The sequence below is a fragment of the Heptranchias perlo genome, chromosome 11 (assembly GCF_035084215.1).
Source record: "Heptranchias perlo isolate sHepPer1 chromosome 11, sHepPer1.hap1, whole genome shotgun sequence".
Lineage (NCBI taxonomy): Eukaryota > Metazoa > Chordata > Chondrichthyes > Hexanchiformes > Hexanchidae > Heptranchias > Heptranchias perlo.
The window spans coordinates 15,694,881-15,709,806 of NC_090335.1; the positions used below are offsets into that span (position 1 = coordinate 15,694,881).

At 56.4% G+C, this 14,926-nt stretch overlaps 1 protein-coding gene across 1 annotated transcript in view; it reads left to right on the forward strand.

Moving 5' to 3' along the window:
* Positions 1-247: 247 nt before the first annotated feature.
* Positions 248-14,926, forward strand: part of kpna3 (karyopherin alpha 3 (importin alpha 4)) — an 82,204-nt gene continuing 67,525 nt past the window's right edge. The window contains exons 1-2 of the mRNA XM_067992602.1: positions 248-373; positions 8,684-8,728. Of these exons, the coding sequence (XP_067848703.1) occupies positions 305-373; positions 8,684-8,728 (114 nt within the window). The 5' untranslated portion in view covers positions 248-304. The remainder of the gene's footprint in view (positions 374-8,683; positions 8,729-14,926) is intronic.

Here is a 14,926-nt window from a genome sequence, read left to right on the forward strand (position 1 = left end):
ACGTGTCGGTTGTCGCCCCCCGGTGGCGGACCCCGGTATTACATGTGTCGGTTGTCGCCCCCCGGTGGCGGACCCCGGTATTACATGTGTCGGTTGTCGCCCCCGGTGGCGGACCCCGGTATTACATGTGTCGGTTGTCGCCCCCGGTGGCGGACCCCGGTATTACATGTGTCGGTTGTCGCCCCCCGGTGGCGGACCCCGGTATTACATGTGTCGGTTGTCGCCCCCCGGTGGCGGACCCCGGTATGACAGGCTGTGGAACATTCTCTCGTCTCCTCGGTCGCGGGCGGAGCTCAGCAGCGCGATGGCCGACAGCAGCGGCGCCGAGAATCACCGCATCAAAAGCTTCAAGAACAAGGGCCGCGATGTGGAGGTGAGGAGCCCCGGGGGAGGGTGAAAGCGGGCCCGCGGCCTGTGTCTGGCGGCATTCGCGGGTCAGCCAGGTTTGGACCCCGAGGCCTCTGCTTGGCTGCAGGGCAGTTGTCGCCGGCCCCGTGGGCCGCTGTGAGGCGGGACAGGGAGTCCCCCACCCCCGGGGCCGGGACCGGGACCAGGCGGGGCCGCGGGCTGAGGTCTCCGGTCAGGCTCGGGACCTCGTGCGATGATCCCGCTGCTCGGATTTCACCGGGATTTCTCGGAGCAACGGAGTGACCGGCGAGGCCGGGCCCGGGGATCGGTCTCTAGGCCCCGCCCCGGGTTCGGGCCCCGTGTTCGGGGGGCGGCCTCATCCCTCCGCAGCTGAAAGCCGGCGGCTGCCGCCCCCCCATCTAACCCCCCCCCCCCGTCTGCTCTCAATCTCTCCCCCCCCCCCCCCCGTCTGCTCTCAATCTCCCCCCCCCCCCCCCCGTCTGCTCTCAATCTCCCCCCCCCCCCCCCCCCGTCTGCTCTCAATCTCCCCCCCCCCCCCCGTCTGCTCTCAATCTCCCCCCCCGTCTGCTCTCAATCTCCCCCCCCCCCCCGTCTGCTCTCAATCTCCCCCCCCCCCCCCCCCCCGTCTGCTCTCAATCTCCCCCCCCCACCCGTCTGCTCTCAATCTCCCCCCCCCCCCCGTCTGCTCTCAACCTCCCCCCCCCCCCCCCCCCGTCTGCTCTCAATCTCCCCCCCCCCCCCCCCCCCGTCTGCTCTCAATCTCCCCCCCCCCCCCGTCTGCTCTCAACCTCCCCCCCCCCCCCCCCCGTCTGCTCTCAATCTCCCCCCCCCCCCCCCCCCCCGTCTGCTCTCAATCTCCCCCCCCCCCCCGTCTGCTCTCAATCTCCCCCCCCCCCCCCCCCCGTCTGCTCTCAATCTCCCCCCCGTCTGCTCTCAATCTCCCCCCCGTCTGCTCTCAATCCCCCCCCCCCCCCGTCTGCTCTCAATCCCCCCCCCCCCGTCTGCTCTCAATCCCCCCCCGTCTGCTCTCAATCCCCCCCCCCCCGCCTGCTGCCAATCCCCCCCCCCCCGTCTGCTGCCAATCCCCCCCCCCGGTCTGCTGTCAATCCCCCCCCGTCTGCTGTCAATCCCCCCCCCCGTCTGCTGTCAATCCCCCCCCGTCTGCTGTCAATCCCCCCCCCGTCTGCTGTCAATCCCCCCCCCGTCTGCTGTCAATCCCCCCCCCGTCTGCTGTCAATCCCCCCCCCGTCTGCTGTCAATCCCCCCCCCGTCTGTTGTCAATCCCCCCCCCGTCTGTTGTCAATCCCCCCCCCGTCTGCTGTCAATCCCCCCCCCGTCTGCTGTCAATCCCCCCCCCCGGTCTGCTGTCAATCCCCCCCCCGGTCTGCTGTCAATCCCCCCCCGGTCTGCTGTCAATCCCCCCCCGGTCTGCTGTCAATCCCCCCCCGGTCTGCTGTCAATCCCCCCCCGGTCTGCTGTCAATCCCCCCCCGGTCTGCTGTCAATCCCCCCCCCGTCTGCTGTCAATCCCCCCCCCGTCTGCTGTCAATCCCCCCCCCCCCGGTCTGCTGTCAATCCCCCCCCCCCCGGTCTGCTGTCAATCCCCCCCCCCCCGGTCTGCTGTCAATCCCCCCCCCCCCGGTCTGCTGTCAATCCCCCCCCCCCCGGTCTGCTGTCAATCCCCCCCCCGTCTGCTGTCAATCCCCCCCCCGTCTGCTGTCAATCCCCCCCCCCCCGGTCTGCTGTCAATCCCCCCCCCGTCTGCTGTCAATCCCCCCCCCGTCTGCTGTCAATCCCCCCCCCGTCTGCTGTCAATCCCCCCCCCCGTCTGCTGTCAATCCCCCCCCCGTCTGCTGTCAATCCCCCCCCCGTCTGCTGTCAATCCCCCCCCCGTCTGCTGTCAATCCCCCCCCGGTCTGCTGTCAATCCCCCCCCGGTCTGCTGTCAATCCCCCCCCGGTCTGCTGTCAATCCCCCCCCCGTCTGCTGTCAATCCCCCCCCGTCTGCTGTCAATCCCCCCCCCGTCTGCTGTCAATCCCCCCCCCGTCTGCTGTCAATCCCCCCCCCGTCTGCTGTCAATCCCCCCCCCGTCTGCTGTCAATCCCCCCCCCGTCTGCTGTCACTCCCCCCCGTCTGCTGTCAATTCCCCCCCCGTCTGCTGTCAATCCCCCCCCGTCTGCTGTCAATCCCCCCCCCGTCTGCTGTCAATCCCCCCCCCCGTCTGCTGTCAATCCCCCCCCGTCTGCTGTCAATCCCCCCCCGTCTGCTGTCAATCCCCCCCCGTCTGCTGTCAATCCCCCCCCTCGTCTGCTTTCAATCCCCCCCCTCGTCTGCCTTCAATCCCCCCCCCTGCTTTCAATCCCCCCCCCCCCCCGCTTTCAATCCCCCCCCCCCCCAATCTGCTTTCAACCCCCCCCCCCGTCTGCTTTCAATCCCGCCCCCCGCCCCCCCTGTCTGCTTTCAATCCCGCCCCCCCCCCCCGTCTGCTTTCAATCCCGCCCCCCCCCCCCCCCGCGTCTGCTTTCAATCCCGCCCCCCCCGTCTGCATTCAATCCCTCCCCCCCGTCTGCTTTCAATCCCCCCCCCCGTCTGCTTTCAATCCCCCCCCCCCCGTCTGCTTTCAATCCCCCCCCCCCCCCGTCTGCTTTCAATCCCCCCCCCCCCCCCCGTCTGCTTTCAATCCCCCCCCCTGCTTTCAATCCCCCCCCCCCTCGTCTGCCTTCAATCCCCCCCCTCGTCTGCCTTCAATCCCCCCCCTCGTCTGCCTTCAATCCCCCCCCTCGTCTGCCTTCAATCCCCCCCCTCGTCTGCCTTCAATCCCCCCCCTCGTCTGCCTTCAATCCCCCCCCTCGTCTGCCTTCAATCCCCCCCCTCGTCTGCCTTCAATCCCCCCCCTCGTCTGCCTTCAATCCCCCCCCTCGTCTGCCTTCAATCCCCCCCCTCGTCTGCCTTCAATCCCCCCCCTCGTCTGCCTTCAATCCCCCCCCTCGTCTGCCTTCAATCCCCCCCCTCGTCTGCCTTCAATCCCCCCCCTCGTCTGCCTTCAATCCCCCCCCTCGTCTGCCTTCAATCCCCCCCCTCGTCTGCCTTCAATCCCCCCCCTCGTCTGCCTTCAATCCCCCCCCGCCCCCCCCCGTCTGCTTTCAATCCCCCCATCTGCTTTCAATCCCCCCCCCCCCCCCCCCCGCGTCTGCTTTCAATCCCCCCCCCCCCCCTCGCGTCTGCTTTCAATCCCCCCCCCCCCCCCGGTCTGCTTTCAATCCCCCCCCCCCGTCTGCTTTCAATCCCCCCCCCCCCCGTCTGCTTTCAATCCCCCCCCCCCCCCCCCCCCCGTCTGCTTTCAATCCCCCCCACCCTGCTTTCAATCCCCCCCACCCGTCTGCTTTCAACCCCCCCCCCCCCCCCGTCTGCTTTCAATCTCCCCCCCCGTCTGCTTTCAATCCGCCCCCCCCCCGTCTGCTTTCAATCCCCCCCCCCCCCCCCCACCCCCGTCTGCTTTCAATCCCCCCCCCCCCGCCCCGGTCTGCTTTCAATCCCCCCCCCCCCCCCCGGGTCTGCTTTCAACCCCCCCCCCCCCCCGGGTCTGCTTTCAATCCCCCCCCCCCCCCGTCTGCTTTCAATCCCCCCCCCCCGTCTGCTTTCAATCCCCCCCCCCCCGTCTGCTTTCAATCCCCCCCCCCCCCCGTCTGTTTTCAATCCCCCCCCCCCCCCCCCCCTGCTTTCAATCCCCCCCCCCCCCCCCGTCTGCTTTCAATCCCCCCCCCGTCTGCTTTCAATCCCCCCCCCGTCTGCTTTCAATCCCCCCCCCGTCTGCTTTCAATCCCCCCCCCGTCTGCTTTCAATCCCCCCCCCGTCTGCTTTCAATCCCCCCCCCGTCTGCTTTCAATCCCCCCCCCGTCTGCTTTCAATCCCCCCCCCGTCTGCTTTCAATCCCCCCCCCCCCCCCGTCTGCTTTCAATCCCCCCCCCCACCCCCCGTCTGCTTTCAATCCCCCCCCCCCCCCCCCCGTCTGCTTTCAATCCCCCCCCCCCCCGTCTGCTTTCAATCCCCCCCCCCCCCCCGTCTGCTTTCAATCCCCCCCCCCCCCCCCGTCTGCTTTCAATCCCCCCCCCCCCCGTCTGCTTTCAATCCCTCCCCCCCCCCCCCCCGTCTGCTTTCAATCCCCCCCCCCCCCGTCTGCTTTCAATCCCCCCCCCCCCCCGTCTGCTTTCAATCCCCCCCCCCCCCGTCTGCTTTCAATCCCCCCCCCCCGTCTGCTTTCAATCCCCCCCCCCCCCGTCTGCTTTCAATCCCCCCCCCACTGTCTGCTTTCAATCCCCCCCCCCCCCGTCTGCTTTCAATCCCCCCCCCCCCCACCCCCCCCGTCTGCTTTCAAACCCCCCCCCCCCCGTCTGCTTTCAATCCCCACCCCACCGTCTGCTTTCAATCCCCCCCCCCGTCTGCTTTCAATCCCCCCCCCCCCGTCTGCTTTCAATCCCCCCCCCCCGTCTGCTTTCAATCCCCCCCCCACCGTCTGCTTTCAATCCCCCCCCCCCGGCTGCTTTCAATCCCCCCCCCCCCCCCCCCCGTCTGCTTTCAATCCCGCCCCCCCACTGTCTGCTTTCAAACCCCCCCCCCCCAGTCTGCTTTCAATCCCCACCCCACCGTCTGCTTTCAATCCCCCCCCCCCCGTCTGCTTTCAATCCCCCCCCCGTCTGCTTTCAATCCCCCCCCCGTCTGCTTTCAATCCCCCCCCCGTCTGCTTTCAATCCCCCCCCCGTCTGCTTTCAATCCCCCCCCCACCGTCTGCTTTCAATGCCCCCCCCCCCCGTCTGCTTTCAATCCCCCCCCCCCCCCGTCTGCTTTCAATCCCCCCCCCCCCCGTCTGCTTTCAATCCCCCCCCCCCCCGTCTGCTTTCAATCCCCCCCCCCCGTCTGCTTTCAATCCCCCCCCCCCGTCTGCTTTCAATCCCCCCCCCCCCGTCTGCTTTCAATCCCCCCCCCCGTCTGCTTTCAATCCCGCCCCCCCCCCCCGTCTGCTTTCAATCCCGCCCCCCCCCCCGTCTGCTTTCAATCCCCCCCCCGTCTGCTTTCAATCCCCCCCCCCGTCTGCTTTCAATCCCCCCCCGTCTGCTTTCAATCCCCCCCCCACCGTCTGCTTTCAATCCCCCCCCCCCCCCCCCCCCCGTCTGCTTTCAATCCCCCCCCCCCCCCCCGTCTGCTTTCAATCCCCCCCCCCCGTCTGCTTTCAATCCCCCCCCCCCCCATCTGCTTTCAATCCCCCCCCCCCGTCTGCTTTCAATCCCCCCCCCCCGTCTGCTTTCAATCCCCCCCCCCCGTCTGCTTTCAATCCCCCCCCCCCCCCCCCCCGTCTGCTTTCAATCCCCCCCCACCCGTCTGCTTTCAACCCCCCCCCCCCCCCGTCTGCTTTCAATCTCCCCCCCCGTCTGCTTTCAATCCGCCCCCCCCCCCCCCCCCCGTCTGCTTTCAATCCCGCCCCCCCCCACTGTCTGCTTTCAAACCCCCCCCCCCAGTCTGCTTTCAATCCCCACCCCACCGTCTGCTTTCAATCCCCCCCCCCCGTCTGCTTTCAATCCCCCCCCCGTCTGCTTTCAATCCCCCCCCGTCTGCTTTCAATCCCCCCCCCACCGTCTGCTTTCAATCCCCCCCCCCCCGTCTGCTTTCAATGCCCCCCCCCCCCGTCTGCTTTCAATCCCCCCCCCCCGTCTGCTTTCAATCCCCCCCCCCCGTCTGCTTTCAATCCCCCCCCCCGTCTGCTTTCAATCCCGCCCCCCCCCCCCGTCTGCTTTCAATCCCCCCCCGTCTGCTTTCAATCCCCCCCCGTCTGCTTTCAATCCCCCCCCGTCTGCTTTCAATCCCCCCCCCCCCCCCCCCCCCCGCCTGCTTTCAATCCCCCCCCCCCCCCGTCTGCTTTCAATCCCCCCCCCCCCGTCTGCTTTCAATCCCCCCCCCCCGTCTGCTTTCAATCCCCCCCCCCCCGTCTGCTTTCAATCCCCCCCCCCCCGTCTGCTTTCAATCCCCCCCCCCCCGTCTGCTTTCAATCCCCCCCCCCCCGTCTGCTTTCAATCCCAATCCCCCCCCCCCCCCCCGTCTGCTTTCAATCCCCCCCCCCCCGTCTGCTTTCAATCCCCCCCCCCCCCCCGTCTGCTTTCAATCCCCCCCCCCCCCGTCTGCTTTCAATCCCCCCCCCCCCCCCCGTCTGCTTTCAATCCCCCCCCCCCCCCCATCTGCTTTCAATCCCCCCTCCCGTCTGCTTTCAATCCCCCCCCCCGTCTGCTTTCAATCCCCCCACCCCGTCTGCCTTCAATCCCCCCCCCCCCCCCGTCTGCTTTCAATCCCCCCCCCCCCCCTCTGCTTTCAATCCCCCCCCCCCCTGCTTTCAATCACCCCCCCTGCTTTCAATCCCCCCCCCCTGCTTTCAATCCCCCCCCCCCTGCTTTCAATCCCCCCCCCCCCTGCTTTCAATCCCCCCCCCCTGCTTTCAATCCCCCCCCCCCTGCTTTCAATCCCCCCCCCCCCCGCTGCTTTCAATCCCCCCCCCCTGCTTTCAATCGCCCCCCCCCCTGCTTTCAATCCCCCCCCCCCCTGCTTTCAATCCCCCCCCCCCTGCTTTCAATCCCCCCCCCCCTGCTTTCAATCCCCCCCCCCGCTTTCAATCCCCCCCCCCGCTTTCAATCCCCCCCCCCTGCTTTCAATCCCCCCCCCCCTGCTTTCAATCCCCCCCCCCTGCTTTCAATCCCCCCCCCCCTGCTTTCAATCCCCCCCCCCTGCTTTCAATCCCCCCCCCCCTGCTTTCAATCCCCCCCCCCCTGCTTTCAATCCCCCCCCCCTGCTTTCAATCCCCCCCCCCCTGCTTTCAATCCCCCCCCCCCTGCTTTCAATCCCCCCCCCCTGCTTTCAATCCCCCCCCCCTGCTTTCAATCCCCCCCCCCCTGCTTTCAATCCCCCCCCCCTGCTTTCAATCCCCCCCCCCTGCTTTCAATCCCCCCCCCCCCCTGCTTTCAATCCCCCCCCCCCTGCTTTCAATCCCCCCCCCCCTGCTTTCAATCCCCCCCCCCCTGCTTTCAATCCCCCCCCCCTGCTTTCAATCCCCCCCCCCTGCTTTCAATCCCCCCCCCCCCGCTTTCAATCCCCCCCCCCTGCTTTCAATCCCCCCCCCCCTGCTTTCAATCCCCCCCCCCCTGCTTTCAATCCCCCCCCCCCTGCTTTCAATCCCCCCCCCCCTGCTTTCAATCCCCCCCCCCCTGCTTTCAATCCCCCCCCCCTGCTTTCAATCCCCCCCCCCCTGCTTTCAATCCCCCCCCGTCGTCTGCATTCAATCCCCCCCCCCCGTCTGCATTCAATCCCCCCCCCCGTCTGCTTTCAATCCCCCCCCCGTCTGCTTTCAATCCCCCCCCCGTCTGCTTTCAATCCCCCCCCCCCCCACCGTCTGCTCTCCACTCCTCCCCCCCCCATTCCGTCTGCCTCTCCACTCCTCTTTCCCGCCCCCCCGTCTGCTCTCCATTCCCCCCCGCCCCCCCCCCCCCCCCAGGTCTGCTCTGCACTCCTCACCCCCCCCCACCCACTCCTGTCTGCCTCTCCGTCCCCAGAGTAAAACATCCAGCGGCACTTCACGGGAGCATAATCGGACAGAAGTTGACACCGAGCCAAAGAAAGACCTTAGGACAGGTGACCAAAAATGTGGATGCACAAGAGGCCAGAATTGGAGGAACACAGAGTGCAGAGTTCTTGGAGGGTTGTAGGACTGGAAGGTGTCAGAGATAGGGAGGGACAAGACCATGGAGAGATTTTAACAGGAATATTAGAATTTTAACTATGATGTGTTTGGGGACCAAGAGCCAATGTAGTTCAATCAGCACTACTTTTTTCCCCCCCTCTCACAACAGAAAAATGTGTGGGGAGGGAGAGATAATAAAAAGAAAAAGGAAATCATTCAGATTGCACAAAGTTCCCAGCACTTGAAAATACCTGATCATTACAAGAGCCAGAATTCTGTAACCGCTTAACGATCCTACCAATCTCATTTTAAAAAAAAGAAAACCAGGGTTTGGGCTTTAAGAAAACTTGAACTCTCACCTCACCTGGTGTTTACGCAAAAATAAACTTTGTGGCCTTAAATGGGCTGAGTTTCATCTTTCCAACAGTATAATACGTTGTGCATTTGATGGCATAATGCTCCTGTCCTTATATAAAAGTTTCTTGTCTGACATACTGTGAACAGTGCCATGGTAATCTGCTCCTGTTGTAGTGCATTACTATCAGAGCAATTTGTTGAGAAAGGTAATTAATTCAGGCTGATGCCTCTTCTGTTGCAGACTATGAGAAGACACAGAAATGAAGTAACAGTGGAACTAAGAAAGGTAATGATTCTGCTTTTTCTGAAGCTGTTTGCTGTGTCGTTGTTATTTTTGTCTTGAACATTTTTAATGTGTAACCAATTGGTGTAAATCACTTTAATGAACCTGTGGGCTGCTGTATACTTGATCTGTTTCTAACCATGTATGGACTACCAGAGAAGCTTGTTTTGGATTCTGTGAAAAGAGGTACATTTTGGGGAGGATGTCTGCTCTTCCCTCTTACCCCCTTGCCTTCCACCCCGACCCTGCCACTCCCACTGGTCTGTGCCTCCTGCACCTGGTAACCAGATGGATTGACTGTGCTGCAGACACCAAGTACTGTTGCTGTTTTGGACATTGAGGTATTTATATTGTGATAGTGTGTCCTTGCTGTATTTTGTTTCAGTTTTAGTGCTGCATCTGATGACAGAACCAAGGGAACAATTTGCTGTTGGTAGTTGGGAGTTGGTGTGGGGGGTGGGATTCCAGAGCAATAAGTGACAGGTATACTTGTGACCTCTTACTGGTAAAGGGTCATTATAAAATACTGGCTGGTCAGTGATGCATTTAAAATTAAATGACCCTCATTTGGAATATGGCCCATACCTAACAAGACTACATGAAGCTTTGGCAGCCTATATGTCAGATTTTTTACTTGCCCAGATTCTAATAGATGGTTATCATTGCACCATAGTGAGTCAGTATCAGAAGCCAATGGGTAGTTTTTAGTGGCTGAACGACGGATGTGCAGCATTTTATTTGTATACAAGCTGTCATAATATATTGTATGTAAAATGTTACTAGTTAAGATTTGGTTTGCTATTTATTATACACTATTTACACTTGGTTTGTTCAGCCTCCAGGTATACAGTCAAGCTATTGCTACACATTTAAGATGTAGTTCTGTGTGAGTGCACATTATACTAGACTCATTATTTAGATGCAAAATTGAATGTGCAGTGATTACCCTACAGTGTACCCTGTCTCACTGATGAAACCATAATTTATAACCAGAAGAGATTGCGTAGAATGGGCCTATATTCCCTGGAGTTTAGAAGAATGAGAAGTGATCCCCTTGAAACGTATAAAATTCTTAGATGACTCGACAGGGTAGATGCTGAGAGGCTGTTTCCCCTGGCTGGAGAGTCTAGAACTGGGCTCATAGTCTCAAGGTAAGGGGTCGGCCATTTAGGACCGCGATGAGGAAATTCCTTCACTGAGGGTCGTGACTCTTTGGAAATCTCTACCCCAGAGGGCTGTGGACGCTGAGTCGTTGAGTATATTCAAGACTGAGATGGATAGATTTTTAAACTCTTAAGGGAGTCAAGGGATATGGGGCTAGGGTGGGAAAGTGGAGTTGAGGTAGAAGATCAGCCATGATCTTATTGAATGGTGAAGCAGACTTGAGGGGCCGTATGGCCTACTTCTGCTCCTATTTCTTATGTTCTTATGAGATATGTAATCACAACATGATGAGCATTTAGATGTTTACTAAAACAAAATGCTCAGAGATGTCGTTCAGGTAATTGGAAAGGGGGAATTGAAGTTTAAATAGCTATTGTAATAACCCATCAGATAAGTGGTGGTAGACTATAGAAGAATGACTGCTGTGGAGAGATCATAGTCTTTGAATTTAGTGGCCGGACATGGTGATATCTCTGGGTTACGAGATCAGATTAGAGATACAGAGCCTCGCCACTTTACGGTTTATAGTGTAGATTCTGGACCAGACTGCATCAGTTTGCAGTTTTTATGATATTGTTTCTCACTTTTGCAGGAAGGCCTTTTTATTTATATATCATTTTTACAGATGTGCGAGCCTACTTTTTGACTTTCTCTTCTAAGCTTTATTCTGTTTCTCTAATGTTTGCCTCTGGAAAGATTGTGCACTAAACAGGAACATTGTTCCACTGACGAGGGCAATGGCAGTAAAAACCATCATACCCGTTAGTTTCCCAGGGTCTCGGTGCCCTATTTGGTGGAAGTAGCTTGGTCACTGTATTCTGATCCAAGTTTTTCTTGTGCAATCCAAATTGCACAGTGTCAGCCTTGGCTCAGTGGTAGCACTCTCGCCTCTGAATCAGGGGGTCATAAGTCCCACTCCAGAGACTTGAACAATTAATCTAGGCTAACATTTCAGTGCAGTACTGAGGGAGTGCAGCACTGTTGGAGGTGCTGTCTTACTGATGAGACGGTAAACCGAGGCTCCGTCTGCCCTCTTTGGTGGACGTAAAAGATCCTATTTGAAGAAGAGCAGGGGAGTTCTCCCCAGTGCCCTGGCCAATATTTATCCCTCAACCAACATCACTAAAATGGATGATCTGATCATTATCACATTGCTGTTTGTGAGACCTTGCTGTGTGCAAAATTGGCTGCCGGGTTTCCTACATTATAACAGTGATTGCACTTCAAGAGTTCTTAATTGGCTGTACTGTATTGGGGTGTCCTGAGGTTGTGAAAGGCGCTATATAAATGCAAGTTTTTCTTTTCTTTCTGATCCTGGTATGGGCAGTGTATGTTAGAATTGTGCATCATTGAGAATGTGTTCCAGGGGCATGAAACACTCCTTTCTGCGGGCCTTTTATACCTGTGATGGAATTCTGGTACAAATCCTGTCACGAATCATTTTAAAACTAGTTACTATTGAATCTGCTTCCACCACCCTAATCAGGCAGTGCATTCCAGATCACAACAACTCTCTGCATAAAAAAAAATTCCTCGTCTCCCTCTTTTTTCATGGCAGTTATCTTAAATCTGTGTCCTCTGGTTACCGACCTTCCTGACAGTGGAAAGGGTTTCTCCCTATCTGCTCTTATCAAAACCCCTCATAATTTTGAACATCTCTATTAAATCTCCCCATAACCTTCTCTGCCGTAAGGAAAACAATCCCAGCTTCCCTAGGCTGTCCACATAACTGAAGTCCCTCGTCCCTGGTATCATTCTGGTAAATCTCCTCTGCACCTTCTGCAAGGCCTTGATACCCTTCCTAAAGTTTGATGCCCAGAATTGGACACAGTACTCCAGCTGAGGCCTGACAAGTGATTTATAAAGGTTTAGCATAACTTCCTTGCTTGTGTACTCTATACCTCTGTTTATTAAGAACATAAGAACATAATAAATAGGAGCAGGAGTCGGCCATGTGGCCCCTCGAGCCTGCTCCACCATTCAATCAGATCATGGCTGATCTTCGACCTCAACTCCACTTTCCCGCCTGATCCCCATATCCCTTGATTCCCCTAGAGTCCAAAAATCTATCCATCTCAGCCTTGAATATATTCAATGACTCAGCATCCACAGCGCTCTGGGGTAGAGAATTCCTAAGATTCGCAACCCTCTGCGTGAAGAAATTCCTCCTCATCTCTGTCTTAAATGGCTGACCCCTTATCCTGTGACTATGACCCCGAGTTCTAGACTCTCTAGCCAGGGGGAACAACCTCTCGACATCTACCCTGTCAAGCCCCTTCAGAGTGTTATATGTTTCAGTGAGATCACCTCTCATTCTTCTAAACTCCAGAGAGTATAGGCCCATTCTGTTCAACATCCAAGGATCCCCTATACTTTTTTTTAAACAGCCGTATCAGCTTGTCTTGCTGCCATCAAAGATTTGTGTATGTGAACCCCCAGGTCTCTCTGCTCCTGCACCCCCTTTAAAATTGTACCGTTAAGTCGAACTTGAAGAATTAAGTATATTTAGGATCCCTGCAATGTCCATCATCTGACTAATGTGTTAGTAATGTTGATCCATGGTATAAAAATCTAGACTTGCCACAGTTGATTGGGAAATGATGACCTGAAAAGTCTAGTTTAATCCCTGATTGCTATGAGCTATTTAGCATAAAAAGAGGAAAATGTATAATTGCCGGCTTGTCAGAGCCACAGGCAGCTTAGACCGCTTTGATGGAACATGAGGGAGGTAGGAAAGGCAGGAGGTCATGAGGGAGGTAGGAAAGGCAGGAGGTCATGAGGGAGGTAGGAAAGGCGAGAGTTCATGAGGGAGGTAGGAAAGGCGAGAGTTCATGAGGGAGGTAGGAAAGGCGAGAGTTCATGAGGGTTGTAGGAAAGGCAGGAGGTCATGAGGGAGGTAGGAAAGGCAGGAGGTCATGAGGGAGGTAGGAAAGGCAGGAGGTCATGAGGGAGGTAGGAAAGGCAGGAGGTCATGAGGGAGGTAGGAAAGGCAGGAGGTCATGAGGGAGGTAGGAAAGGCAGGAGGTTCGTATTCATCTGCAACAGTATTTTGTTGACCTTGGAAGATTTGAATGAGAAATGTCTGATGAAATTAGAACTGTCTGAATGATTCAAAACATGGCCAGGGTGTTATGATTTGTAAAGTATTTCTTAATCATTGTGTCTTGCAGTAGACCTGCTACAGGACAGAGTAATTTTAATACGATTTAATGATGACATTTTATTGGTCATAAGCTTGGCAGTTGTATGTGTGCAGCTGGAACCTGTGCTTCCCGAAGACGCTTTAAATTTGTGTTTTTGCTGCAACTTTAATGTAATTGCAACCTGACTGCAGAGGGCTGAGACCCCCCCCCCCCCCCCCCGAAGGAGGCAGTGTAGCACCACGTGGAGAATAACTGCAGTCTGGTATCGACCAGGTTTTAATGGTGCTCTGGGCTTCTTGGACCTACTCACCACTTGTTAAATTTACCCAGAGCTTACTTCTATTAAATCTATTGACTGTGGATGCTGACACCCACTCGCTGGAATGTTAAATTTTAATAAAAAATGAAAGAACGAACTTGCATTTATATAGCACCCTTCATGACTTAACTGTGTCCCAAAACACTTTACAGCCATTGAAGTACTTTTGAAGTGTAGTCACTGTTGCAATGCAGGGAAGTGCAGCAGCCAATTTGTAAACAGTGAGGCCCCACAAACAGCAATGGGATAAATGACCAGATAATCTGTTTTTAGTGATGTTGATTTGAGAGATAAACGTTTGCCATTGGATCTTTTACATCCACTTGAGCAAGCTGACGAGGCCTTGGTTTAATGTTTCATCCGAAGGACGGGTTAGAGCTCCGAGCTTACTTAAATGCACACATGCCCAGAACACACTCCTGGCGGGGGATCTGAGCTGAGCGATATAAATAAGGTATTGCCTGGCTGGAATCATCTATAGTTACTGGTCCCACACCAGTAGCTACAGTATAAATGCACTCGGATGGTTCTGTTAGCTTCTCCAGCCCAGCTGTAGAGAGTGGAAGTGCTGCATTGCAGATTGGGTGCATGTTAAGTGATGTCCTTGATATAGTTACAACAGGGAGCAAAGAAAACCATTAAACTTAATGCTTTAATCTAATGGTCCAGTTGGTTCTACGTTTTAGACAGTCATCCGCAATAGAATAATAAAAGTAATTCTGAACTAATTTAACATGAATGCTCTATCTACCTAGCCAGCTACAGCAGTTGATAAGATTCGTGTAACTGGGTGCTGAAGTCATCTTACTTTTCCGTTGACTGTATCTATTTTTATTTTTAAAAACTTCAACGCCCCATGTAATAGTTCACTCGGGCAGACCGAGTCATCATCTTGGAAGTGTTGATGAGTGTGCTATTTGATGCATTTCTGTGAGTCAGAGATTAACTTGGTCGTCTGATGTGACCATGCAATCATCAGTGTTGAGGCTCCTGATTGGTTGAAAGACTGGCTTCTAATATGCTTTTTCAGCCAATTAAAGCCCAGTTTCTTTATTTATAAAAAAAATCTGCTGTCTCCAAAACTGACAGGGTACAAGTAACAAAATAATTGAAGGTTTTAATCCTTTTTTTCCAAAAGAAAAATATTGTTGCAAGAAATATATATTTGGTTTGTTTAGGTTGAGGGAGGAAGAGTAAAACCAAAGTTTAAAAAAAGGAAGGTCTGAAAGGGGAGAGCATGGGAACGTTGAGCATGACACTGCATGAGCTGGAGACTTCACTATATCCACTAGAATGGAGAGACGGTCGTTTTAGTGGATCTACTAGTAGTCTAAGTGTTACAGGTATTTTCTACCATGCAGTGTACCAACCCAGCCAAGAGGGTATGTAAGAATCTACTACGTCTCTCTCCGAGCTCTTCTATCCTAGGTTACAAGCATGAATGAATGAACTTGCATTTCTGTAGCGCCTTTCATGACCTCAAGATGTACCAAAGCGCTTTACAGCCAATTAAGTACTTTTGAAGTGTCGTCACTGTTGTAATGTAGGAAACACGGCAGCCAATTTGCACACAGC